This window comes from Apiospora hydei, assembly GCF_038363865.1.
Source record: "Apiospora hydei strain CBS 114990 chromosome Unknown utg000007l_segment0_segment0, whole genome shotgun sequence".
Classification (NCBI taxonomy): domain Eukaryota; kingdom Fungi; phylum Ascomycota; class Sordariomycetes; order Amphisphaeriales; family Apiosporaceae; genus Apiospora; species Apiospora hydei.
The window spans coordinates 2,099,055-2,125,871 of NW_027117366.1; the positions used below are offsets into that span (position 1 = coordinate 2,099,055).

Consider the following 26,817-nt stretch of genomic DNA (forward strand, 5'->3'; position numbering starts at 1 on the left):
TGTTTCCCTGGCCCGTTGCTTCCCCTTCTACTTCCCTCCTGTCAGACCGGCGTTCGCTTTAGGCAAGTTTGGGAACTTCTCCTGAACCTGAGCTGTCAGCATATTGCAGCTGTGACGAAGGATCATCATCCTCGTCCCCTGCAGCTGGATCCTAGAAATGCGAAAGACTCCTAGTGTCCTGATTCGCACCCCTCCGGTTCCCAAGTCTTTGGTTGGCCCTAGCAAGGATTAGAATGGAGAGGGAGGTTGCCAGCAAGCGCATACAGCATGGGCAGCTAGCATAAACGTATACTGCTCAGCCGGGCTCCTCGCTCGCCGAGCCCGTATATTCGCCCTCACGATGATTGGCTTGTTGCTGTGCCGCCAAATCATACGAAGTTGAGACGCGGCAATAGGCAGAGATGACTGCATATCCACTGCCTCAGCCCTATTCGCCGGCACATTGGAGTACAAATGCATGTGGAACGAGTTGTCTGATACTCTACCGTTCCGTTGTTCAGGCATCTGAGATGGTCCGCCGGTGCCGCGAAGTCGAGCTTCATAAGTTCTGAAGATGCTAGCCATGTCCTCGCGATGTCCCCACCGGCTCCGCTCAACAGCCCCAGAGCAAGGAGAGATCGATTCTCTATGGCCTAGCATGTATATAGTGGCTGCCACTACAGCGAAGTGGCTCGTCGATAGTAGGAACAGGCTGAGATCTTCGATGCGGGAGCCACCAACAACCGATCACGCCTCAACAATATGCCGCGGGCAAACGGATCATGCTGTGTCACCACGATATATCGTATGAGCCACATATAGAGAAACCATCGCCGACTCTTTGTACGGCGATGCTGTAATTATTCCTCACGCTACTGAGAAACTTGGCTCTTGATGCAACGCAGGTATATACGTAGCCCACGTCTTCCACCTGCTTCCGTCTATGGACCGGGAAGTTTACCAGACACTACTACTCCTCGACGATATACACTCGACACGTATAAGCGAATGCCGCCGGTAGATAGTATACGATATAATATCCGGCCTCCGTCGACTTGTAGTATATTGTATGCACATACCCCAGAGAGACACATCCTCGGAACGGCCCAAATCCCTACCGTTTCATACCACGGGTGTGCAGTATCCGTAGCATAGTCAATCATATCGCCCATGTGTAGCAATATGAGTCTCGCACTCTTTCCAGCGGACAGAGGCAAGAAAGACCGAGGCAGCCCGGGCCTGTCAGACTATGACCTGAGGCTGCCGTGACTTCTGACAGATTCCTTGCCATAACAGCCACGCCTCACGAATCTGGCTAGAAAGCGCCCATTCGGGGTGTCGCTAACGAATGAGCAGATTGCTTTTTCTCAGGGCCCTTGCTCTCCGAAAAGATGCATAAACCAAAAGAAATTCAATGCCGAATCTCGCAGCTGTTTCTCTCGATTGTATAATCCCGGCCCATTGCCTTCTCAGCAGTATCCCCGCTGGGTTGTTCCCCGATGGGCTGTCTGCGATCATTGGCAATCCCTAGAAAAGCGGGTTTTTCATACCCTTGATGGCCACTCAACGGTCATATGCAGTAAACGGATCCGTTGTTCTCGCCCGTAGCCTTCTCTTCGGACATTAGGATACTCCGTCGGAGTAAGTCGTTGAGTTCTCTTTTGATTCGTGTCATATTCTGCGGACGGGTGTTGGTAATAGCGAACCGCATATGCTATTTCCTGATATCCATGCCAGCTACCGACTGCAGGGTTGCGCTCAAATTAGGCTAGTAAAAACAAAACGCAATAGCGCAAAGTGTTGCACTCTTTCGGTTCCTTTATGAAGACCCCGTAGCTGGGCTGCGTGTAAACAGATGTAAACGGAGCCGCGGTCAGGGCATACATCAAACAACGAATGGCACCCGCGGTCGGTTTAAAGCAAGAAGCTTCACCTAATGGGAGTAAAATAAGTTTAAAATGCCCCCGGAAGGACTGTATCATCATGACTCTAGACAAAAGCTGTGCTAACTGTCAAACGACTTGTAAGTGTGCTAACCACGGCCAACGGTCTATGGCCCGAGAAGGGACAGGAACCAGCTAATCGACAGCCTCTACTTGTAGTCGTTATTATTCCTTTGCAATTCCAAACACAGATGAAGACTCTGAACTCCAATGGCTCGAATACCCATCGTAAGCCTGAAGAACGTCGTTCACTCTTTTCAAGGTATCATTTCGCAGTAATAAAGAAATCAGAAAAAATCCGAAGGTTGGTTTTGGTTTCCGACTGGCCAATTGTCTACCTGAATCGAGCTCGGCAGCGGCCCATAACCTCTCCTTGGCATACGAGTTCGGCGCTGAACTCGGATCCGTCAAGAGTCAGATAAATGTCGAAGTAGACTCTGTAGAAAGTACCCTGAGGGGTGTCCATGCGCTCGAAGTCCTTCTCCAGGTTCTTGCGAGACAAGTCCGAGGTGAGAGTGACCACTTCCTTGATGCCTGCATTTCTGTTAGTCGTAGTTTCAAACGATGGGCAGTTCAAGGTCACTTACGAGGATCCTTGGTGTATTCTGGGCAGACATCGTCATCGCAAGCATAAAGAATATCTTCGTACATGAGAGTGGCGCCGGGGGCCACTTGACGGAAGAAGGAGACCTTGACAGGCTCGCCAATTTTGACCTTTTGGCCCTTCTGCACGAAGATCTGTCTGGTAAACTTGCAACGATCCTTGCCGTCGAGAGAGGGCACACGGTAAGCCTCGGGGTGGTAGCCCTCCTTGAAGGGCTGCAGGGTTGCCATGAGATAGTGACGGCGGGCAACACGATGCGTGACAACACGCTCGGTAATACCGGCGGTTACTGCACCCTTGACGATAGCGGCGACCGAGTCCATGGGCCGAACCACCTTGGCCTGGAATTGAGGCGGCACGTGTAGCTTGATTTGCTGGAAGAGGTACTCGGATGCACCGAACCCACCAACGACCAGAATGTTCTGCAATGTTCTGTTCTGGGCCTGGATAGCGATGATCTGGTTCCGTACAAGTTCGAGAATGCGGTTCACAACAGGTTCGAAGCATTGCAAGATTTCCTCGTTGGTAAAGGTCATGTAGCCTTCCTCAATACCAGCCTCGGGGAATTCAGCCTCGATGCCCACATCAACCGCCCACTTCTGGCCGTTGTTGCGGAAGTCAGCTTTGATCCGGTTCTCGAAGTCCATTATACACTTGGCATACACCCGACCAGCGGTTTTGGAGCCATCGGGAAGCTTCATCTTCCGGATCTTGGTTCTCAAGATATTGCTGAAGTTTCGGTTGAGTGCAGTCGAACCGCAGGAGTCACCAGATCCTGCTGTGCATTCTGCTACTGTGAATGGGTTCTCATCTTCGACTTCGTAAGCAATCAAATCGACAGTGCCACCACCGCAATCAACAATAAGGACCGCGTCATGGACCTTGATGTTAAGTAGACCAGTCTTGGAACAGAACAGTGCTGCAGCCTCGGGCTCACTGACTAACGTCAGTCGGTTGTCATTCTCGTCTCTAAGGAAGCCGGCCTGGATGGCAGCAGCACGAGTGGCAGCCTTGCCGGCGTCGTTCCAAATGGCAGGTACCGTCAGATAGTATCGGATATTACGCTCTTCTCTGTTGAAGACCTCGCCCAAAGTCTTCTGCAAGGCAGCTCGCATAGCCTGTCGCAATTTGAACAGATAGTCGGCCGCGACGTCGATCTCCGACTTTCCGGGGGGCAGAGGTGGCAGGTTGATCGGGTCGATGTAGGTGTTCCCTGACAACATGAGTTGGAGCTTGAACCATTCGACCTTCTGCACACCAGGCTTGGGGTAACCGGTCGGTGCCAGAGCGTCAGCGATATCAGGGCCCCAGCCAACCACCTTTTGATACTGGTCATAGTAGAGCACGGTAGGAATCTAGTATGATTGAGTCAGACATGTCTTGTTCCCAAACCATGCGGGCAATCAAGCTGCACTGTACCTTTTGTTTCGTGTAGGAACCCGCACCTGGCCATTCGGTGATAATATCCTCTTTGGCCTCGTTATTGGTAGCGAAAGCGAAAGCCACTCCGGAAAATGTGGTGCCCTATAGAATTGCATTAGTTGATTCCTGGCGAGCAGACCACGCCGTGTGGTGAGGAGGTTAAGAACGCACAAAGTCAATTCCGACAATCAGCTGTGCCTTGCTGCGGCTGTTGCCCTCAACTTCAGCAGCTGGCCGACCGAACTGCTGCATGGCTGGGCCTTGGTTTTGCGGAGGAGCCGGTGGAGGATATCCAGTCGCCCCAGCGTAGCCAGGAGGACCGCCCTGGATGGGCGGAGGACCACCGGGTTGCATCTGCATTTGAGGAGGATAGCCTTGAACGGGAGCGCCTGTGTTGATAGGTGGAGGACCGCCGACCATCTGCGACGGAGGAGTACGAGCTGGACCTTGGACAGTTTGCGGGCTCATGCGCCCAACGGGAGGAGGAGGGCCACCGGGATTGAAGTTCGCAGTATAGCTGGGAGGTCGAGGGCCAGCGCCAGGATGGTTCATGGTTTGTTGGAGACTCTGTTGCGACGACGAGGAAGCGATGGAGGGGGCGGGACCGGGACGGGGAAACTGCTGCTGGATTTGAGGGGGACCTGGTTGGCCGGTAGAAATGGCCGATGGGCCTTGACCTGAAGGTGGGGGGGGTCGCGCTCGTCGGAGGTGCAATGTTGTCTTGAGACGGCGGGATGCTGGCAGTGGATTTACGTTTCCCAAACCCTAGGCCTTTAAAGCGAGAGTTCAAGGATGAACTCATAAGGGAGGACTTTCAGAGACGGAACTCCTAGGACTTCTTGAGGGGGGAGGACTCGAGTAGAAAAAGAGAAGGGGGGGATTGCCAATGTAAGAGGGAAACTGGGTCCAGGACTTTGCAGCGGCAGCTAGTCGTATGTAGCTATGACTGGGCAGGGTCGGCGGCCTGGGCTTGGGCTTGGGCAAGTGTGTGTGTGGTGGCAGAGTTACCGCAACTAAGAGAGGTAAAGTAAGACTGGTGTGGAAATGCCACCATGTTACCACCGTCCGCAGCAAGCAGCCTCTTCAGTCAACTGGCCAGTGCTGCCCAGGTAGGGTAGATTGAGACGGGGATGTTCCTAGGCTGGGGTTTCTGGGTCCTGTCCTGTCCTGGGAGGGTGGTCCAGGTTCGTTCTGGGTTGGAGTGAGTGCAATATGATTTGAGGCGACCAGGCTGACAGAGAGCGAAGGGATGGATGGGTGGATGGGGGAGCCGGAAAAGGGCACACACACATGTACTCTCTGCATACACACCAAACACACCAAGCAGCTGATAGAGGGGGTCCCTTTCTGAGAAGAGGGGTGAAACTTGCGTCCCTGGTTGGTAATACCTCACTCAGTCTTTGTGTGTGGTGCGCATGAAGTCAGGTAAGTATGCCACTCGTGGAGGGCGGAGGAGATGAACTTGAGAGCAAAAAAAGGGACGGAGCAGCAGTCTGAGCCGAATGAAATGCTGTAAGATTGATTCCAGCAAAGCAATGCTTGGAAATGCCAATTGAATGAAGAGACGCAGCCAAAAGTCGACCTGACTTGATCAAAGAAAACAGACTAGTGCTAACAAGCGTCTGGCCGGTGGGCGGCGCTGAATTCTTTCTTTGACCCTGGGCCAAAAAAATGCAAGCAAGATGCAGTTAGACGCAGAATGAAGTGCACTGCATACTAAGTAGTAGTAGGCGCGGTCGGTGCAGTCAGTTCCGGCCAGAGGTGATGAGGTATGTATGTAACGAGCAGGAACGAGAATTGCACTGGTGTGCGACAGGACTGCTCCCTTCCATGACACGATTGATCTCATTATTGCACGAAAGACAGCGTCAATTGTGGCAGTGAAGCTGGAAACAAAGGCACAGAGCGAACGGGCATGTGGGTCAATGGGGATACGATGCGATGCCTCGATGCACAATACCTACCTGGCCCCAGGCAATCAGGTGTCAGGTCCGCTGGTCGTTGTGGCTGAATTCGAGCTGACAGCGCTAAGCAGGGTCGGGCAGTGTTGCTCGCTTGCGACCAGCGCTCACAATAAGGCTGAGCACCTCGAGAGGGGCGCTTTGGCGGGGTTGCCAGTCCTACGAGAGCCGCTCCCTTTTGCTATTCAATTGTACAGTTCATCAAATGACGCTTTGGCAGTATGCGACTTCACACAAGTGAAGGCTTAGCTGGGATCGGTGGAGATCTGTAGCTGGTTGCACCTCTATACCGCTATGTTGAAGCTATCATTGAATGACGGAGGTGCCCCTGCAGGGACGGACTATTAGGTAACTGAAGGAATACACGAATGAATGCACTACAACAACTACTACTGCTGGTACTCCATCTTGGGGCAGGAGTATACGTCCATATAGATCAATTGAGGGAAAATGGAAGGGAATCTGGATGGAAACTGGGATTAGAAGGACACAATGTAGGGCTTCATTGTTTAACCGATTGATAGTGGTTCAAATGTGCCAAGTCGTTCTTGCTTCTAGCCCAGCTTACTACTACATGTACGATGTGTCAGTGATGGGTTTTATTTACTCGACCGAATCTAACCATCTCACCGCCTTCAAAGTTTGCATAATTCTTTCTATATGCTATTGAGGGGGTGAGATACCTTGAGGCAGAGCATCCCTCATAAATCTTTTTTGAAACATATAGCTGCTAATCTACATACAACAGCTGGAGTGCTTCACATTGCAGGGTTCTATCAACTATTTGGCACAACTTCAAGCTAGGTTATGGTATTCTCTGGAACTGCTGTGATCGACAGAGTCCTAGGTTCCTGAGAACCCACATCCGTGAGAGCTGAAAAAGCTACCTACGGCCAAATGTGGAGCAGGATGTGCAGCATATTGTACGTGTATGTAGGTGCCCGATGATTTTGGTCTGTATTCTGTAGTATGTTCGAGGTCACATTTGTATTGTGCTTACATCCATGGTTCTGGGTAAGAGTAAAACAAAAACACCAAACCACTATCACATCAAAGCCGATACGGCCAATGGCTGACGGGCAATTTCGGTGGTCAGAATTCGAGTGATTGGTGCTCTGTTAGGGAACCACAGAACGCTCATGAGATAATCTGTGCCACTGCCCCGGGTCGGAGGGTTTGATGCCCAACATCACTCGACTACCTAAAGTAGGTGATCAATCCCCTATCTATGAATCTCACCAAGCATCAATGCTATTGTCTCTGCATGCGATGCCCAATTTTCAACTCCCGCAACTTGCCAGTTGTCGGGCAGGACCTTATACACCCAACTTCAATAATCATGTTCGTTTCAACTCGGATCCCCCAGTACCAAGACTCCCCGCCCTGCCAGACCAGGATGGGCGAGGCTGGGCTGCTGAGCCTCCCTGCCTCCCTCTAAGCGATAGTCGACCACGGCAGGCTGACAGGGGTTAAAACGTTCCGTTCCCACCCATCCTCCGACCCTTCACTCTAACTACTTGTAGCATGCATTGGCTCGTTCGTTGCAGTGGGGTACGTAGTGACCTAGGGTGGGCTGCGAGGAGCATCCTAGATTCCTTGCAGTAAGTCTAGCCGCGGTCCAACTGCTAGAAGTCCTATCACACCCAGCCAAATAGAGGACTTCAAACTCCTGGCCATGATGCAAAGTCCAAGGACTTGCAGGTATTTTTTCCTGCACAGCATCGAAATCGTCTTCTCTTGGTAGAGTATGTGTTATCAGCACGCCCGCAATTTTGAGGCACTCAACGAAGACTGGTTGTGAGCTTATGGCTGTGTGTTGAAAGCTCCAAACTTGGGCATCTGGGCAAAACAAAAGGCTCGACTCGACCATACAGCCAAACCAACGCGCTTAACCTCACTCCTGGACAAATCCTACGGTGGCGTCATTCTGCAGGCCAGTTTCAACGATGCCGCAGAATCTGCCACATGGCTCGCTGGCGGCTCCGGGGGGTGGTGTGCTCCCCCTGACACATCTGGCGATAGCCCCCAAATTGTCTGGCCCAACGATAGGTGGCCGCTGCACGACATGCCCGAGAACTGGTCTGGTTACTGTTTGGGGGCGAGAGCGGCGTACCACCTGCGATCGAGACTCGCCGGTAACATGCAATGCAACTATATATCGTGGCAACAAAGGCGGGCGCAACTCTCCTGATTGCCTGCAGTATCAGCTGCATGAAGTGACCCAGGCTTAGGTTTACCTGTGCTGCTTGGAATCGCGCCGTGGAAGCATCCCCGAATCAGCCGCCTGGATGGTTTCATTACACACATGTAGTTGGCAGGTAGGCAATTCTACTCGACAGAACTTTGATCGACGCCACCGACGAAGTGAGGACCGAGGCTCTCTAAGGTCTACAATCGGCAACGCCATCACTATCTGACTAAGACGAGCCGCGCAAGCATATGCTGGTCCAAAGCCGTATGGGTTTTCAGGATCTGGTAACCTCATTATGAGGCAAGATAATGTAGTCTGGTAGCCCCGGAACGGATAAACCCAAGCCCAGTAAGACAGTTTCTAGATACTGTTCGATGTGGGTTGGTAAGGACGTGATCTTCTGGTTGTCGTATCACATCTTGTTGTTCTTCCATTTGCGCATAGCTGTCGGTATCAAACTCCGTTCACAAGCCAGCTCGAAAGGCTCCGCACTAGGTTAGGTATCGAGCCAACTCACTATAGGCCGAACGAAGACATGTTCGCTCCTATATGCTCGTGAACAATTGGGCCATATCACGCTTTTGTTGAGCATTGCAATGTGAAGGGCGTGAGGAACATCAATGAATTAACTGTGGGAGGAAAGGCAACACTCGGTAGGTACATCTATTATACAACATCATTGGCCTCCTTAACCGGAACACCCCTTTGAACCCCCAAATAATGCCCAATCTATCGCCTCTTACAAGCGCAGAAATTGCTTTCGCGTCTGGCTAAACCATACTCTAGAGGGTGCCTGCCTCTTTCTTGTGGAACAAGCACACCTCTCTCATACATTCGATGCTGCGCATCTCGGCGCTCATAGCGTGCCGGGTGCCGTCGCCCTGGAGCTTGTCGTCGATGAGCTCGTAGATGACCTTGCTCATGGTGTGCTTGTTGGGATCCTTGCCGCCTTGGCCGTCGCCGCCGTAGCTATCCATGAACGACGTCTGCAGGTCCTCGATGAAGTACATGCCGCCTGGCTTGACAATCTTCCAGAGCACCTCCAGCGACACCTGCTGCTGGTTCATCGTGTGGCCGCCGTCGTCGATGATGATGTCGAAGTCGCCGCCCGTCTCGTCGATGAACTTCTGCAGGAACACCTTGTCCGCCTGATCGCCCGCGTAGATGGTTGCGCCCGTCGTCTCCGCCGACCACTTTTCCGCGCACGCGCCGTCGTACTCCATGTAGTACAGGTCGACGTGAGGGAAGTACTCCAGCCAGGTGTAGTAGGACTTGCCCGGTCCATAGTTCTATTTTCCTCGGTATCAGCATGAGCCTGACAAGAATCCATCGCCAAAGAAAGGGGGAGGGGAAGGAGATCAGGTACTTACCATATCGCAACCAAGTCCAATCTCGAGCATCTTGAGCTTCTTGTCGCGGATGGCGGGGAAGTACTTGTCGTACATGAACCAGTACTGATGGGTCGTTACCTTGTCCGTTCCGTACTTCAAAGCAATCTCGTGAAAGGATGGGGCGTTACTAAGTCCTAGTGGTGAGTACGCCGCCTTGCTGACGATTCTTTACAAGGGCATGTCCTCTTACCTCGTGACTGCGGTTGAAGCAGCCGCTTGGGGTGGGGAGGGAACAGCAGCCCCATGGCCCTCTGGCTCGAGGTTGACACTGGGGTCGATTTTGCTGCCGCCACTAGTGCTGGCGGCGCCAGTTCCCTTGTGCCATGCATTGTTCAACGTCTCTCTGACTTGATCATGTTGATGGGCGATGCCAATGAAGAGCAGGATGGATGCTGCTGCAAGCAGAATGTAGTGCACTCGCGAGGCAGCCATGCTGAAGGTTGGAGCAACAAGGAGGGTTCTCGATGGGCTAGATGGGCTACAGCTTGTTGCAATCAAAGGCTACAGGGCAGTGGGATGGTGAAGGGGGAGAAAGAAAAGAGTGCTGGGTAGAACTGACTGAAATGCGTTCACAACACGCATGCAGCTTACAAGTGCCTCAGCTTATGGAGATGGATATAATCGAAAAAAGTACCTGAGTTACTCGAGTTAGATTACCCCTTGATAAAGGGGGCGAAGGTGCAAAGAGTGGACAGACAATGTCTTAACCACAGTACTACCAAGCGAATATCCCTAGATTCAAGGGCTAGGGTCCAGACAGCGCCACTTTCAGATTATCAGAAAAATATTCCTTCTTTGGGAGGATTTACGTGCATGCAAGTTGAAAACAAATATCTGTTCTATTCAATTGCAGTGTCAGCTGAACACTTTTGGAAGAGGCTTTGGGTGGCTTATCACTACGATGGATACGGCGCAAAACTGATTTGCTATGAGCCAGACCATCTCATCCTCAGCCAACCCGAAGCAGTAGCACACGTTAAGAACAGGACGACCCAAAACGAGCACGAGAATCCATCTGGCAACATCATCAAGTTGTCTACGCACATATGAGTCAGCTGACTGCCCCAGAGGCGAAGTAGTGGACCAGTTCAAAACCGCGATAGGAATGTAGACAGGCTCTTAAATGACCTCACGGCATCAGCAAGACGTGAGAAATGCAGCGTCTGGCATGATCAGAACTTCAAGTGAGACAATCGAAATGTCAATCATAGAAAAAATACTACGCCTTGTGCGAGATGAAGGCGGAGCTAGCTCAATGGAGGAGCCCCCTGAGTCCCCAAATACAGCCACGTAGAAGCAGGTAGAAGGGTGCAAACCAATGATGACCGTGTCATATTGAGCCAATGTCTGCAATTGTCTTCTTCCGATAAGAAGGAAGTGTTCCCAAAGCTTTCTCCCATTATCAGCGCGGGGTTTCAGAAGAGAGAAATGCAAAAGAACCTCCATTGCTCCCTTCGTTTTCCTCGCTCACGGGCAACACTGACAGAATGGACTTCTACCAGCTGAACCTGGCTATCTTTGTGGCCACCAATGGCTACTTGTTGTACCGACAATACAGCAGCAGCGGCGGCAATGGCAGGAAGGAGAGCATTGACATATCGTTGGCCGGTTCGGACGACCTCGAGACCGCGGAAAAGGGGCCAGATGCCAGCGCGGCTCGCCGTTTCCAACTCAACTTCTTCTTGCCCTATGCGCTCGCTGTGGCGGCGGATTGGCTTCAGGTACGTAGTAGTCGGTTCCCAAGGAGAGGGATGGGCCAGTAGGAGTGCTACTGACCGACTGCTGACTGTTATTGCTGATAGGGTCCTCATATCTACGCCATCTACAAGTACGAGAAGAACTTGCCAGAGAAAACGGTTGCAGCTCTGTACGCTGCTGGCTTCGTATCGGGAGGAATCAGTGCCTCATTTGCTGGTGGACTGGCCGATAGATTTGGGCGGAAACGGGCGTGTCTCTGTGAGTGGCTGCTTTCCCCTCTGTGACACTCTGTTGGGGCAGGCTTATGGCTCGTACAAGTTGGCGAATCAGCGCGAGACCGAGCCATTGAAAAGCTCTGAGCCGTCTATGCCGTAAAATACGGAGAACTGATGCTGACACGAGATGCGATTCACTAGTGTACTGCGGCCTGTACATCATCACATGCCTGACCATGCTGAGCGACAGCTTACTTGTCTTGTTCTTCGGGCGTCTCACCGGCGGCGTCTCGACGACTTTGCTCTTCAGCGTGTTCGAGGCCTGGATGATCTCGACGTACCACGAGCAGGGCCTGCATACGAGCGGCCTCGAGCTGGGCACCGTGTTTGGCAACATGACCACGCTGAGTTGTGTGGTAGCCATTGCCTCGGGTGTGTTTGGCGACGTCCTCGTCACGTACTCTGGCACGCGTACCTGGCCATTCATGGCCGCCGGGATGTGCTGCGTTGGCGCGGCCTATATGATCTCGAGAATTTGGGTATGAATGCCGAACTCCCCTAACCGATAAAGTTGATGCCTTCAGAGTCTGACATGGCTTTCACAGAACGAGAATTACGGTGCGCGGTCGACCGAGCAGACTTCGTTGCAGGACCTAAAGGGCGGCCTCTCAGTCATTCTAGGCGACGCCAAGATCCTGTCCCTGGGTATCACCTCGTGCTTCTTCGAAGGCACCATGTACCTGTTCATATTCTTCTGGTCCGCCGCCCTCAAGAGCGCCCGCGCGCAGTCGGGTTCCACAGATGAGGACCTTCCGTACGGGCTTATCTTCTCGAGCTTCATGTGCGCCATGATGACGGGCTCGGCCATCTTCACGCTGCAGACCTCGGCCAAGACGGTGCAGAGTACGGCCGGTACGCTCATGACGGTGACGCTCGTTGTGGCTAGCTGCTTGTCCCTGGCCGCTATGCTGCAGGACGAGCGCCTCCTCTTCTGGGCCCTGTGCCTGCTCGAGGGCTGCATTGGCGCCTACTTCCCCAGCATGGCGCAACTCAAGAGCGAACTGATCGAGGACGGTATCCGTGGCCGCGTGTACAGCATCCTGCGATTCCCGCTCAACGTACTTGTCGTGGTCGCCCACAGCTTAGACGTCGAAGGTAAGCAAGCCTTTGCCCCAGCCGGCCCTACTTTCCCGCCTTACACAACATGGAAGGGAGGTGGTGACAACACGCCCATCAATTTATGCTGTGTGACTGACAACAAGCGGACAGGCGATGCGCACCGAAACCACGTGTTTCTTACTTGTGCATCATTGCTTCTGGTGGCATTCCTCGTTTCTCGGCGCTACCTTGCCCAGTAGGCCGGGCGTGTCTCAGAAAAATAAAACCCAGAGTTTTGTGTCCGTAACGGGACATTGTTGTGATGTATGTAGGATTGGTATACAGTGGCAAATGCATTATATTACTGGATTTTTCCAAGGTCAGACTCCAGGTGCGAACCCGGCTTTGGCCATTCCCGTCCGCGCTCGCAATCAATGGCGATTGGCTGCAACACAGAAACTTCGGTGAGAAGAGGAGCCAATTATGTTGTACAGTAGTTGGCATCATTGCAATTCACACATTCCATTCCTTTGGTGCCAAATTTCTGCATCCAAACCAGACCTGGCTGGAGCAATTCTTGAAGATCAGGAGAAAAACAACAACAATCGTAGCTTGCCTTGCTTGGAGTTCGGGATAGGCAACCTTGGAACCCAGGTTGCCAGGCTACCTCAAGTGGACACTGTAAAGATTTGAACGTGTTATTCTATTGGACAGACAAGCAAACGATCTGCCTATAGAATTGACCTAAAGCAAGTATATCGGCCGGTGAGGGCACCTAGCTAACTGGAATACGACCAATCGAACAAATGCATTGTGAAGATCGATGTTGAAGAGAGAGAGAGTGTAAAAGCAAGCAGTCTCGTCAATCGAAACGTACGTCCCGTTCATTGCTTCTAATTTTACCTACTTCAGCCAGACCCGCTCCTCCTGTCAGTACGAATAAGAGAGGCGCGCGACACGCCAACGAATCGTCCAGAAGGGCATAAGAGAATAATATCGTAAAGTTTCCCACCTGCGATGGGGCTTTCTCCTATCTTGCACAATGCTCAGAAATATTTCCTGTAATTTGCCCATTTTCTGCGTTGCAAGTCGGGAATTACCACCTTTCAATTCCCAGTCTGTAATCTCACATGCAACTTATTACCACTGAACCGATTGGGTTAATAAGTAACCAGCAATTGTAGTTTTTGAAGCGAGGCACTCATCGTGGACTGTCCTATCCTATCCTCTCCTGTACCTTCTTGAATCAGTCTGCCGTGTGGCTGGACGGGGTTCCAACTCGGCCATAGTCCCCCCACCTTCGCAGCCCATTTCGTTCACCGTCATCGTGGCCACTTCTTCTTCCCCAGTCCGTGTGCTCTGATGACCAGCTCGCTCTCTGATCTTCGTGCTCACTCACTTTCCCCCGAACTATTGCTCAACCCAGGTCCCCTTTGCTCATCTCGCTTCATAGAATGATGTACCGTTAAGTCTTTCGATTCTTTGCTTGAACTTCATCGGCGTGCTTGCGTGCATCGTTTGACATCTCACGATCTGACTCCGACTTGCACCCCCCGGAAAGCCGCTTACCGGTTCGGTTCTCCTTCCTCGCGACAGTCCCGAGGCTCGCCTGCTCCTCCTAGGCCCAGGATCGTGAAGTTGACATTGTCACCTGCGTTCGGAAATTAGTAGTGCAGCACGATTCTCTCCTCATAATCTACTAGTGATCCGGGGCTGGAGCGGAGTAACGTATCCTTCATTTTCCCAGCAGCCAAAGAGCAAAGAGCCCATCAAATCCTCGAGAATCTTTCCAGGTCACGGGTCCGCCAACCTCAGCTCGACTCGGCATTACTATCCCAATACCAAGCCGCTTACTACCTCCTTACCTAACGCATGCTGAAACCCCGGTAATTGCCTACACTGGGGAACTCTGGGGATTTCTTTCCAGAAGCGAACAAGACCGCAGTCGAGATTAAACAGGCAGGTGGAGGGAATTTCCTCGTCTTCCCACGAAAAAGCCACTCCTTCGGGCTGCCCGGTACCAACGACATCTGGCCAACATCTGCTTGCGGCGGTGCAGCAGCAGCTCACCTGGTCACTTTGGCCTCGCAGTACGTACCCGATCTGGCCCGCGAACATTTTTTTCTCGTGCGAGGTGGATCGAATGACCTCATTCCAGCTCCGCTGAGACTCGACTCCGGCTTAATTATCGAGCGCAGAAGGGCCGTTTAAGGGGAAAAGCCCAGGCGACGAGGCCGTTTATTGGCTGCAGCCGTTGTAGGCCTAGGGAAGGTCGGCAGCTTGTCCTGGCCACGCATTGGCCCCCAAGGCTCAGTTGCAGGCTGGCACGAGGAAAGCACGCTGCAAGCAAGCAATCCTACAACCCACAAGTCTGGGACACTCCGATATCCCCACTGGAGAAGAGAGAGAGGAGCCCCGCGATCTCCCTGGTCCCTCAATCCCCCCCGTCGTCAAGCTGTCGTCCCAACGCTGGCGAGGCGCCGGATGGCGCGACAACCCTCGCCCTCGAGCCGGTTGTGACACCAAGAGCTCCGAAATTACTCCTCAGAACGAGAAGGCCCGACAGGGCGAGCCGACAAGCCAGAGCTCGCTGCGCTTCATTCACCTGGTTTCCTTGGCCTTCCTGGTCCTAGTCCTGGTACGTCCGGCAGCTCAGTCCACGATCACACGAGTTATTTTCTTGCTCCTTCCATGCCCCCTCTGCCTTTCTAGCTCCAGGGCAACCCGACTGCTGCTCCACACCCCGCATCGACTTTCGTCACACACACATCGCCCTGTCTACACCGTGAAGTATTTGAAGTGCTGACTAGCAGTTGTACCCCTCCATACATAAAGGTTGTCCAACTCTTCCTCACTGACGCCAAGTCTCATTATTCTCGCATATTTACCTCACAACATTTTACTCGCTCTGCCTTTTCTCCCCCAGCTGTCGTTCTTCAAGAGCCCGTCTGCGAGAGCCCCCAACCATTTCCCACTGCCCCTCCCATATCCAGACCACGCACCATGGCGCTCGTTGAGGAAACGAAGCGCATCACGGCGCAGTTCGATTACACAGATGCAGATGTGAACAAAGGCGTACAGGAGTTCCTGCGACAAATGAGTAAGCTCGATGATTCGCCAATTCCAGGTTCGCGTTACTGACACAGCTTTCTTTTTTTAGACGAGGGGTTGGAGCACGATGGAACCAGCATGAGCCAGATCCCAACCTACGTCACAGGTGTCCCCAACGGCACCGAGAAGGTGAGCTTGCCCGCCCCAAGCACGTACAAACATTCAGCCCGAGTAACCTGACAAAAAATAGGGCTTGTACCTGGCGGTTGACCTGGGTGGCACAAACTTTCGAGTATGCTCGATTCACCTCAATGGCGACACAACCTTCAACCTCACTTACAACAAGGTCGCCATCCCCAAAGAGCTTATGGTGGCAAAGAAGGCAGAGGATCTATTCGGTTTCCTGGCTAAGCAGGTCGAGGAGTTCCTGAGGGCACACCACGAAGATTACTTCGAGACACGCATTCGCCGCCGGAACACAGTGAGCACCCCCGAGGGCTACAAAGACGAGCACATCTTCCGGCTAGGCTTCACCTTCAGCTTCCCCGTCCAGCAAAGTGGCATTAATAAGGGCACCCTGATTCGGTGGACGAAAGGATTCGATATCCCCGACGCTGTTGGCAAGGATGTCTGTGCCCTCCTGCAGGCAGAACTGGATAAGCTGAAGCTCCCCGTCAAGGTGGCGGCTTTGGTCAACGATACCGTTGGCACCCTCATGGCTCGTTCCTACACATCGCCAGGCAAGGAAGGCACTTTGCTGGGTGCCATCTTTGGCACTGGTACAAACGGCGCCTACGTTGAAAAGGCGGCAAATATCAAGAAGCCCATCGTGGGCGAGTTTGACAAGACGTCAGGCGACATGGTAGTCAACACGGAGTGGGGCTCTTTCGACAACCAGCTGAATGTCCTCCCTAACACGTCTTACGATATCTTGCTTGACCAGAAGAGTGTCAACCCAGGCATCCAGATGTTCGAGAAGCGAGTCTCGGGAATGTTCTTGGGCGAGATTGTGCGTCTTGTAATAAACGAGATGCTCCAGAACCCCAAAATCTCGCTGTTCAAGGATGAGAATTCGAGCCAGAACGACTGGAAGTCCACCACCACCATTGGACCCGACTCAACCATCCGTCAACAATGGGGTCTCGACAGCTCTATTCTTTCCATCGCGGGAGCCGACAGCACACCTGACCTTGTGACATTGCGCCAGGAACTCGAGAAGGAGCTCAAGATCTATGCGGCCTCATTGGAAGATGCGCGTGTCTTCAAGGACGTTGCCTACGCCGTCGGCCGTCGTGCCGCGCGATTGTCAGCAGTCGCCATTGGCGCCATCGTGCTCCAAAGCGGTCTGCTCAAGAGCAACACCGATGAGCCTATCGATATCGGTGTAGACGGCAGCTTGGTCGAGCACTACCCCTACTTCCGCGATATGATCTACGAGGCTTTCAACGTCATTGAGGGTATCGGTCCTGAGGGCGCTAAGCGAATCCGCATCGGTATTGCCAAGGACGGCAGCGGTGTGGGTGCAGCTCTCATTGCCCTGGTTGCCGCCGGCATGGAGAAGCAGACCACTGGTTTCCTGGCCAGCATCGCCGAGAAGGTGTCGTCGGTGATTCCCGGTATGGGCAGTTCGACGACGGTGGCCTAGAGGAACCCCTTCGCCGACACTGAACATACAGTAGAATCCTGTACGGGCGAACAGGATGAACAACCGCCGCGTATTAAAGATGACGCTTGATGATATTCATGATGCCGACACCAGGCAAGCATGCACACGGATACGGAGTTCTGGGGTCTGTTGGGTTAATTTGCTCTTCATGATATACTGGCCAAGGATGGAAAGGTACAAGAATTCGGACAGGGTTCTCATCAATTGCAATATATATATATCATTGCACAAATGAACTATTAAAATAACACATTTTTGTAACCTTTACCATTGTGAAACTTGAATCTGTCAACGTAGTCTCAGAAAAGGCAACCCAAGAATGCAAGGCCGACCGCAACTCATGAAACATATTCAGGGCTCTATCGTAGTTCCATTGCGATCCCGGCAAAATTGCCTGATCATACAAAATGGGGGGAACACTTCTTATACAACTGAATTAAGGCCACCTTTTTCTTCCTCCAATAACACCTCTAAACCATCAACCTCGAATGGGCAGATCAGCGCTTGATCCGACAGAGTAGTAGTCGGGTATGTATGTATATATCATTAAGTCTGTACAAAGAGTCCCTTGCTCGCCCTTTATTACCTGCACGAGTTCAACATATCCACTCACTACTTGGCTCCGAACGCAGCTGCCGGGTAAGCCCGATCTCGCTTTTTGCGCAGGGTCGAGCTGCTCCGGGAGCTGGCGCCCGAGCTCACGCCACTGCCCGGCACCGCTAGGGTCCGCGACATCTCGGCCGGCAGGTCGTTCCATTCGGTCTCGGGCCGCGCGTTCTGGAACGATTGGCCGGACGCGGGGTTGGGGCTCGGCCCGGGTCTCGGGGGCCCGCCCATTGGGGGAGGACCGTTAGGGGACGGCAGTGGCGACGAGTTCGTGAAGCTCATAACAGCCGGCGTGGCTCTGGACGCGGCCTCGCTGCCGCCGTTCGTCATCGCCGCCGTAGACTGGCCATTGATGTTGCTTTTGTTGTAGTTTTGTTGTTGTTGCTGCTGCTGCTGCAGGGTGTCCAGCACGCCGCCGGAGCCTCCGCCGATCTCGCGCCGCACGATCCAGGCATCGTTGGGCGTGAGCATGCGGTAGTAGGCGTCGACGGGGGATCGATACGAGAGAAACCACGGGCCACGTACCAGGCCATGCCCTCGCTGTTCTGGGTCCAGACGTGCGCGCAGACGGTGCGGCAGGCCCAGCGGGCGTCCCGCGCCGCGAGGCCGCACACCTCGTTCAGCAGGGCGCCCGCGAGCCCGAGCCGGCGGTAGGGCTCGTTGAGCACGAGGGACTGGATGTAGAGGGCGTTGGGGATCGCGTCGACGAAGGGCTCGTCGGGCCGGGGCTGGTAGAGCTTCTCGGGGCGGCAGACGAGACCGCCGATCACGGTGGGTTTGTTGTTGGAGGCGTCGTTTTCGTCGGTCCAGAGGAGGACGCGCGAGAATGCGCCCGAGGAGTCCGGGTCGGACAGGGCCGCGTAGAAGGAGTCGGAGTACCGCACGGGCAGGAGGCGCGCGGTGATGCGGCGCAGGGACGGGATGTGCGACGGGAGGATCGGCGAGATGGCGATGTTGGGGTGATGGGTCGGTTTCGCGCCGGGAATGGCGACGGACGGCGGTGTTGCTCCCCCAGTGGGTCGGCGGCAGCTGCTACTGTTACGGGCTGTGGCGGCGGTTGATTGCTCCTTTCTTGAAGGACCGGTGGCTGTTGTTGTTGTTGTTGGGCTGTCACTTGGGCGGGAGCTGCTGCTGCTTGTGATGCCGCCGCTGCGGATGGAGGGGCAGCATACGTGGGCTGCTTGGGCTGGAAGAAAGACCGGATCGACGACTGCCCGCCATTGTGCGAAGGGAGCGACATGGTTCGTACGGAAAACAGAACGAGGAGAAGCTGAACGAGTGGCAGCTTGAGAAAAGAACAGATCGTACAAAGAAGAGAAGTAGTCCTGCCGAGCAAGGCAGGTTAAGCAGGAGTGACAGTTTTTTTTGAAATAAAATAGAACAGAAGTCCTGCTGTAAATTGATAATACCTCGTTAGTTTTAGCTTCATCATGAGAGTGGCATGCAGCCAAATTCCTTGGCTTGCGCGGCTTGGATTCGCTGGGCCTAGGCCTCGTGGGGTCAAGTCAATGGTCGCCCCATCGTTCGCAGCGCAGCCAGGCCTTTTAGTTAGGCCTTAGGCGGAGCGATCCGGTACATAACCCAGGCTCATCATACTTACATTGATACTCGATAGCTCCAGCTCCAGCTCCAGCTCCAGCTCCAGCTCCAGGACACGACGGGATCGGCGGCTGCGTGGGCACAAGGTCGAGTTTGATAATATCTGCCTGTTCTATATCTTAAAATTCTCAAACAGGAGTTTGACAAGTTTGTTTTGTTATGTCTTGACAGTATTGGACGTCTGCTAAAACAGCAACATGCTTAACGCAACAGAGCAAACCTTGCCCCCTGCTTCTTGTATTGCGTTCTTCGTATATAATACAAGTATACAAGCTACATGTACGTTGTCTTGTACAGTCACCTCTCATTGCACTGCTCAAGTGATGCTATGATATCTTGATTCCTTTAGCAGACTACGAAAATCCAGCTGTGTACTTAGACTAGTAATGGCTTCTCGGAGGCATACCTTCAATGTTTCCATGATTATTAGGCTCACTTCTACCGCCTTGTAATAACTGAGGTGGGCGGAGGCCCTTTATGTGTGATGAGTACGTATATCCGAAGTGAGATATCTACTAACAAACGTACTCAGGTAGATATTCACTTGCTGGAGTGGCAGTAGTTGCGGTGCTGATGAATGAAACAAGCCAGAGTATAATATACCATCTATGCGATTGTTTGCTTGCTAAAAGGAGGTCTCCAATTGAGTCGCGTTGTGCTAATAAGCAATATGTCATAAATCAGACTCACGGGCAGGCTGGCACTCTTCTGATTGTTTCTATTCGGCGTAGCTCATGCAGGTCGTTCGTTTGTTCTTTGGGCTCACGAGACTTTTTTTTTTCTTCCCGTCTCTGATGCTAATTTCCCAATGTCAGCAGCCTGTCAGCGAAGTCCCTATCAACCACCCGACTACAACAAAACCAGCTCCTACCTGGCACTTCCAATACCGAGTCGGGAATTGAAGGTCAGGGCGCATACAGCTTCCGATTTGACATTAGTGGGAACAACAACTCAACCCATCGGTTCATCCTGACTTGACTTACTGTTTCGTCTGGCCCGACTAACTCCAGCGACCGACCAGCACCTGCAGGCAGACCCCGTTTGACCCTTGCGCGCGCCAAAATCGAAGTCTCCTTCAACCTACGGATACATCTAACCTGCTCCCAACCCAATCTCTGTCACGTCACTTGACAGCGGACCCCAGAGTGCAGCACATGCTCTCGGAACAGAAGTCAGTCTACTTTATTTTTCGGACAGGGGCTATCTTTCCTATCATTCTGCCGCCGGGTGATTTTCTATCCAGTCAGCCAGTCCCGGCCTCGTTCGCCAGCAGCACAGCAAACAGCTCTAGCTAGCATTGACACCGTCTGTGCTGCGTGCTGAGCCTCAAGGTCAGGCCAACCACTTTTACATTACATACTACCTAATTCAGCCTTTCCCCCGGTAAGAACTCTCAAGTTGGCGTTATCGATTGGATTGGTTGGTTGACGCGGAATTAAGGAAAACCTTCCCGGCTCAAAACCCAGGCTTGGAAATCTTCATTGAATCCAAACCCCCAACCGATTACTTCATTTCATCGACAGGCGGTCCTTTGGCAAAACCAGGCTCTCTGTCGCAAAATGTCGTCGTCCAACACGGGAAAGGCTGGCATCATCAAGGCCGCTGATGATGCCGGCAGCATAGATAAGCTCGTAAGTCTTCCTTTCTACCCATTACTTATTAAATAGCACAACAAACTACATAACCTACCTACCACCATACGCACTTGCTACCACTTGTCCTACCTGCAACCTAATCCTACGGCTTTTGCTGCCTGCCTTGCACATGGCCCCACGGCATCATCCGCACTACACAGGCACGCCCACGCGCGCGCGCTCTCACGTCACGGGACAAGGCTGAATGAGGAAGGTCTAACTAATTGCCCGTCACCATATAGGCGCACACTGTCCTTGATGACTTATTATACAACATCGTACATGATTTGTTGATCAAGGTACACCGAGACGAGAAGATTGCCCGTGCTGCGACAGCTGCTATCCGTGTCGAGAAGCTGGCTTCCGACGCCTCAGACTCGTCACTTGCCACCGAGACAAGACCCGACATCAGGGCAGAGACGGACGCTGCGGTCTACGACGAGGGTAGAACACTGCTAAAGGGCAACCCCCTGGAAACCACCAAGGATATTCTCTGCCCGAGATGCCACCTACCGCGCCTCCTCTACCCGACTGATGGAAAGGGTGCGAGGAAGCCAGACCCCAGCATAATATACTGCAAAAAGCACCCCTACATCGACAAGCCCGGTTACGACATCTACGGTCAAACATGGGTCGCCCAGGGTCCAGGCAGGGGCAAGAAGAAGAAGGATATGGAGAAGAAGGTTGAGACGACGCCCCAAGACACACCCGGCGCAACACCGACGCCTGAGGAGGGAGGCGGTGGCAAGGGAGGCGCTGCATCGCGGCCACCGAACGTACTCTCATTCCCGTCGGCCACATGTGTTAAGTGCAAACGCTGCATTCTGGTCACTCGGTTGAACAACCACATGGGATCATGTATCGGTAACAGCGGTCGCAATGCCAGTCGTGCAGCTGCGCAGAAGATTAGCAACGGAAGCAGTAACGGTGCTCACAATGGCAGTCAGGGTGACGGTACACCCCCGAACAGCCAGAAAGGTACCCCGTTGCCCGGATCGCGAGCCAGCAGTCCTAAGAAGCGAGATAGCGATGATGTGGAAGATGATGATGATACGGACAACGATGCCCACAAGAAGAAGAAGCTCAAACCCAGCGCTGCAAACCCCACCAAGAAAGTCATATTGAAGACGAAGGGTGGCAGTGGATCTGGATTGAAGAAGGAAAAGGTCAAGACCAGTTCTCTATTGAGCGTCGAGCAGAAAGTGGACGACGACGATGCCGAGGGTTCTACCGTCGAAGTTGCGCCTAAGAAGAAGGTTTCTAAGGCACCCAGTCCAGCCAAGAAACTCAAACTTGGCGTCTCGAAGCCGTTGCTCTCGTCGCCGGGCACCACAAAGAACGGCAAGACATCCAAGAGCAACGGCTCTGGCGGAGGAGGTGGAGATGATGGCGAGAGCGAAAGTTCTGGTACTCTATCCTCGCCGCCCGTTGTATGATACCTCTTCTCCTTCCATATTCTTCATCTTTTCCCGAACGTTTCGGCAATTGCAGGTCTCTGTGACACAGCGATGCCATCACCTTCAACTACCACTCTGTATTACGCGACATCTCTGCATGAATTTGGGGTTCAGGGGTTTGTTGCTTTTGACTGCCATGTCATGCCCGCGGTCACTCGGTTGGGCATACCTTTTGCATCATGGAAAACGGCGTTTTGAGACGAGAACTCATCATCACACTTCAGCGTGTATTATAAAGGCGTCATTGAACATATGTAACATCCAAGATCAGCCATTATATTTTTAGCCCCCCAAAAGAAAGGGAAGAATTTGGCAATGATTTCGAAAAATTGAATATCCTTTTTGACGTGCCCGTTCTTCTGGCTTTGGCCTAGAACGAGACACATTCCTATCTACAAAGTACTCCAAACGCCGGCTTATGGTGACCAAAATTGTAGCTCTCCAAACCATGCCCGGATGACGATCGTCAACTCGGCACGTGATTCATTTTCTTTGGGTAAATCAGCCTTGCTCAAGTCTGCTGCGCTATTCCGGCCAACGATCATGCTACGTTACTCAAGAAGCCAGCCGCGCCGCGTTACGTGCAGTCTTACTCGTCGGCGCCTCCATCCTCCTCCAGAACCTTAGCCCGCAGGATTTTGACCTCCTCGGCGGGCCGGTCGTCGGCCCCCGTGCGCACGAGACCCATGCGCTTGACGACGCCCATGCCGCTCTTGACGCGGCCGAAGATGGTGTGCTTGCCGTCGAGCCAGGGGGCCGGGGCCAACGTGATGAAGAACTGGCTGCCGTTGGTGTTGGGCCCGGCGTTGGCCATGCTCAGGACGCCGGCGCCCGTGTGGCGCAGGCCCGGGGCGATCTCGTCCTCGAACTTGTCGCCGTAGATGCTGCTGCCGCCCCGGCCGGTGCCCGTGGGGTCGCCCGTCTGGGCCATGAAGCCCGGGATGATGCGGTGGAAGATAACGCCGTCGTAGTAGGACCGCCGCGACAGCTGCGCGAAGTTCTCACACGTGCGCGGGGCGTGGTCGCGGTACAGCTCCACGGTGACGGAGCCCATGGTCGTCTCCAGGAGGACGGTGTTGCTCTTGCTTGCCATCTTGGAGTTGGTGGTGAACTGTTTGGTGGGAAGTAGTGAGGAAGGGGGTGATGGCTGAGCGCGTGTATGACAGACTGGCGGAATGGTGATGCTGCTTGCCGTAACCCAAACTTTTGTCTTGGGCTATTGGAGTTACAGGTGCAGTTTGTATTTTGTGTGACAAAAAGGAGTTGGATGCGTTCTTGGTTAAACCTTTAAATGGTACCAACTTGAGGCTCAAGACCGTACCGCTATCACCTGCCCAATAGTAGCAAAAATTAGACGGGAGTACGGGTTGTGACTTCGACTGGCAGGGGTCCAGTCGCGACGGGAGAAAATGACGAAACTGTCGGGCGTGGAAATAGAAGAAATGGGTGGGCTACGACTGCCGCTAAAGATACAGTGCACTCACTAGGCCGCTATCTGAACTGCAAGGCTGCACTGTACTGTACCTACCAAACGGGGCCGGCCTCCCTGCCTCCCCGTACAACGAGCAGCTTCAATTGTGGACAGCAGCAAGCCGATGACTGAATCTTCAATCGGCGTGAAGGCGGCAACAAATCCAACGGCATCTCCTTCTTTACTCTCCGCATCTACGAGATTACCTTCGTCTTCTTTGCAAACATATACTACGATCTCTCCAAGCTCTCTCTCTCTCTCTCTCTCTCTCTCTACCCGCATGCGTTGCTCAAGGAGTACTCTGTTGCCAATTTGCTGCTCGTGCTGCTTCAGCCCACTCGTTGGTGTGTGATTCAATCGGCTCAAAACCAACGTGCCCTTGGTCATCAAGACCTCGCTCTTTCTCTTTTCTTGGCCGCCCACAGAATCTCTGCATACGTACAAGTAAGGTTACTACCTACTTTACACACGTCGTAACCTTGCATTCAAGCAGTCAGTCACCTTAAAATCAAGAACTGCAGTTTCCCAGTCTTGACAAAGCCGGACGGACACTCAAGCTGGGCTTCCCTGTCTTGCCACGTTTTGAAACTCCTGTCAGGTTGGCAGCCGGAGGTACTCCTTACCTCACATAAGTGGGATACCTAATAGGTTTCCATACCAAGCCCTCCTATAAGGCGTCCCTCCGTCGCATCTGTTAGCATCTCGGTCTACATCGTTCTCTGTCCTAGCAATCAACTACCTGAATCCATTCAAACGGGCTACCCACTGCCACATTCGCACATCATGGCAAATGCAACTTCGCCTGGTGCAGCCGAAGGCATGAGCTTCACCGGCAACCTCACCCTGGCTGAATCCATATCCCAATGGCCTGCAGCCGTATGGAATAACCGGGATTTCCTCCTCTTGGAAGCGCGCATTGTAGGCAGTGCTATGGCATGTATCTATGTGTCTTCACAAGCCGCACTTCGACGCCCGCCTAGCGCTCGGCTGCCCAAGAAGAAAAAGGGCAAGCATGGAAAGAAATCTGACGAAAGCAGCGAGGATGAGTATGTCCAGGGTTTGCTACTTTCTGATGCAATCATGTTTCCCATCTTGGCTGGTATGGTGCTCGTGGGTCTGTACTATCTGATCAAGTGGCTCGAGGATCCCGCCATTCTCAACAAGATACTCGGGGTCTATTTCTCCGTCATGTCGCTAGCCAGCATGGGGAAGCTGTTCTCGGACGGCTTGCAACTCATTTTCAGCATGGTTTTCCCCGAGGTATGGAGAGCACATGATGGAAGTCTCTTCCACTTTGACAACCACAAGCGGTCCCAGTATCGCATCTCCGAGTCAGGAGAGCACATATACGAAGCCGGAATACAGTCCCCATTGCCGGGCAATTACCTGTCCAAGATGAAGCAGCCGGGCCTGTCATCTTCCTTATGGGTCTTTCGATTGATCATGCAGGAGCAGTGGAAAGTCAATTTTACGTTTCTTCCCTTTGTGGAAGAAAGCTTCCACGTCAAGTTTCTTGATATCCTCGGGGTTGTCCTGGCCGTCGTTGCCAACATAATCTACCACACTACGAAGTCTGTGATGTTATCGAACATCATGGGCTATGCTTTCTCGTATGCAGGCATCATCATGATGTCCCCGACGACTTTTACAACCGGCAGCTGCGTCCTCTTTGGGCTTTTCTTCTACGATATCTATATGGTCTTCTACACGTCAGTATTAGCCATCCCCTTTATCAAGCACACGATTACTGACTCCCATTGCAGCCCATATATGGTCACAGTGGCTACGAAACTTGATGTGCCTATTAAATTAGTATTCGAGGGCCCACAGAAAGCCAGCATGCTTGGTCTCGGTGACATTGTTGTCCCAGGCATGTTTGTTGGACTATGCTTACGTTTTGATCACTTCTTGTACTATCACCGTCAAAAGAAGCATGTCCCCATTGACCTCAAGACGACCGACGAAAACTCTGGCCAGGTTGTCACCAGCACGCAGACACAGCCAATGGTCGTTAGGCCTGACTATGTAAACCCAAAGAGCCAATGGGGTAACTGGTTCTGGACTACGGGGCTTGGAAGGTTCTTTTGGCAAAGCACCAATGCTACCACTCCTGCTCTGAAGGCTGCGAATTTCCCAAAGACCTATTTCCATGCTGCCATGACTGGCTACCTACTTGGCATGATGGTAACGCTCATGATGCTCCTCGTCTTTAAGCATGCTCAACCCGCTTTACTATACCTTGTACCTGGTGTGGTATTTGCCGTTTGGATTACTGGGTTGTTCAGGGGCGAATTGCACGAGATGTGGATATACACAGAGGACGGCAGCCTTGACAAGGAGGACGTTGTCGTCGAAGTTGATGGGGATGGTAACGTCATCAAGCAGGCTGAGGACGCCCATGAGAAGAAGGGGGCTGAGACAAAGGCGCTCGAGAAAGCGAGGAGTGATAAGACTGCGGAAAAGGAAGATGCTACCGCGGCTGAAGGTGAGGAGCCTGAACCAACAACAGTCTTCGCCTTTACTATCCAGGCTCCGGCATCGCTGTCTCGACGAAGGACATGAAGCGCCAAGCAGCATACCGAATAAGGGTCAAAAATTATACCGATCATCTATAGATAAACGTATCATGTCCAGCATTCATTCCAGTCAGTGGTGGATTGCTCGGAAGCTATTCTCTATCACAATCCAATCGGCCGAATATACTACCTCAAAATAGACTCCACAGTCCTTATATACCGTACTGATACTCCCCACATTGTGAATTTTTACAAAGGCGGTTGAACTGCAATGATTTCACTCAATTGCTGAGACGGCACATCAAATATTCATAT

General features: G+C 52.8%; 8 protein-coding genes across 8 annotated transcripts; 4 read left to right on the forward strand and 4 right to left on the reverse strand.

Annotated features, from left to right (window-relative positions):
- Positions 1-2,256: 2,256 nt before the first annotated feature.
- On the reverse strand, positions 2,257-4,500 carry PG997_009730 (uncharacterized protein; the record flags this gene model as incomplete). The annotated part of the gene is made up of 4 exons (XM_066814045.1): positions 2,257-2,456; positions 2,510-3,881; positions 3,946-4,050; positions 4,120-4,500. 4 exons carry the CDS (start codon positions 4,498-4,500, stop codon positions 2,257-2,259), a joined length of 2,058 nt encoding a protein of 685 aa, XP_066666007.1.
- A 4,382-nt stretch (positions 4,501-8,882) lies between these two features.
- PG997_009731 (methyltransferase domain-containing protein) lies at positions 8,883-9,923 on the reverse strand (the record flags this gene model as incomplete). The annotated part of the gene is made up of 3 exons (XM_066814046.1): positions 8,883-9,389; positions 9,471-9,657; positions 9,682-9,923. 3 exons carry the CDS (start codon positions 9,921-9,923, stop codon positions 8,883-8,885), a joined length of 936 nt encoding a protein of 311 aa, XP_066666008.1.
- Positions 9,924-10,978: 1,055 nt separating this feature from the next.
- On the forward strand, positions 10,979-12,762 carry PG997_009732 (uncharacterized protein; the record flags this gene model as incomplete). Its single annotated transcript, XM_066814047.1, has 4 exons — positions 10,979-11,212; positions 11,294-11,447; positions 11,606-11,943; positions 12,010-12,762. 4 exons carry the CDS (start codon positions 10,979-10,981, stop codon positions 12,760-12,762), a joined length of 1,479 nt encoding a protein of 492 aa, XP_066666009.1.
- Positions 12,763-15,505: 2,743 nt separating this feature from the next.
- PG997_009733 (uncharacterized protein) lies at positions 15,506-17,198 on the forward strand (the record flags this gene model as incomplete). The annotated part of the gene is made up of 3 exons (XM_066814048.1): positions 15,506-15,602; positions 15,663-15,742; positions 15,804-17,198. 3 exons carry the CDS (start codon positions 15,506-15,508, stop codon positions 17,196-17,198), a joined length of 1,572 nt encoding a protein of 523 aa, XP_066666010.1.
- Positions 17,199-17,831: 633 nt separating this feature from the next.
- Positions 17,832-19,046, reverse strand: PG997_009734 (uncharacterized protein; the record flags this gene model as incomplete). The annotated part of the gene is made up of 3 exons (XM_066814049.1): positions 17,832-18,183; positions 18,351-18,912; positions 19,034-19,046. 3 exons carry the CDS (start codon positions 19,044-19,046, stop codon positions 17,832-17,834), a joined length of 927 nt encoding a protein of 308 aa, XP_066666011.1.
- A 1,937-nt stretch (positions 19,047-20,983) lies between these two features.
- PG997_009735 (transcriptional activator) lies at positions 20,984-22,494 on the forward strand (the record flags this gene model as incomplete). Its single annotated transcript, XM_066814050.1, has 2 exons — positions 20,984-21,055; positions 21,301-22,494. 2 exons carry the CDS (start codon positions 20,984-20,986, stop codon positions 22,492-22,494), a joined length of 1,266 nt encoding a protein of 421 aa, XP_066666012.1.
- Positions 22,495-23,104: 610 nt separating this feature from the next.
- PG997_009736 (peptidyl-prolyl cis-trans isomerase-like 1) lies at positions 23,105-23,608 on the reverse strand (the record flags this gene model as incomplete). The annotated part of the gene is made up of 1 exon (XM_066814051.1): positions 23,105-23,608. One exon carries the CDS (start codon positions 23,606-23,608, stop codon positions 23,105-23,107), a length of 504 nt encoding a protein of 167 aa, XP_066666013.1.
- A 1,161-nt stretch (positions 23,609-24,769) lies between these two features.
- PG997_009737 (uncharacterized protein) lies at positions 24,770-26,548 on the forward strand (the record flags this gene model as incomplete). The annotated part of the gene is made up of 2 exons (XM_066814052.1): positions 24,770-25,695; positions 25,750-26,548. 2 exons carry the CDS (start codon positions 24,770-24,772, stop codon positions 26,546-26,548), a joined length of 1,725 nt encoding a protein of 574 aa, XP_066666014.1.
- Between the last annotated feature and the right edge of the window lie 269 nt (positions 26,549-26,817).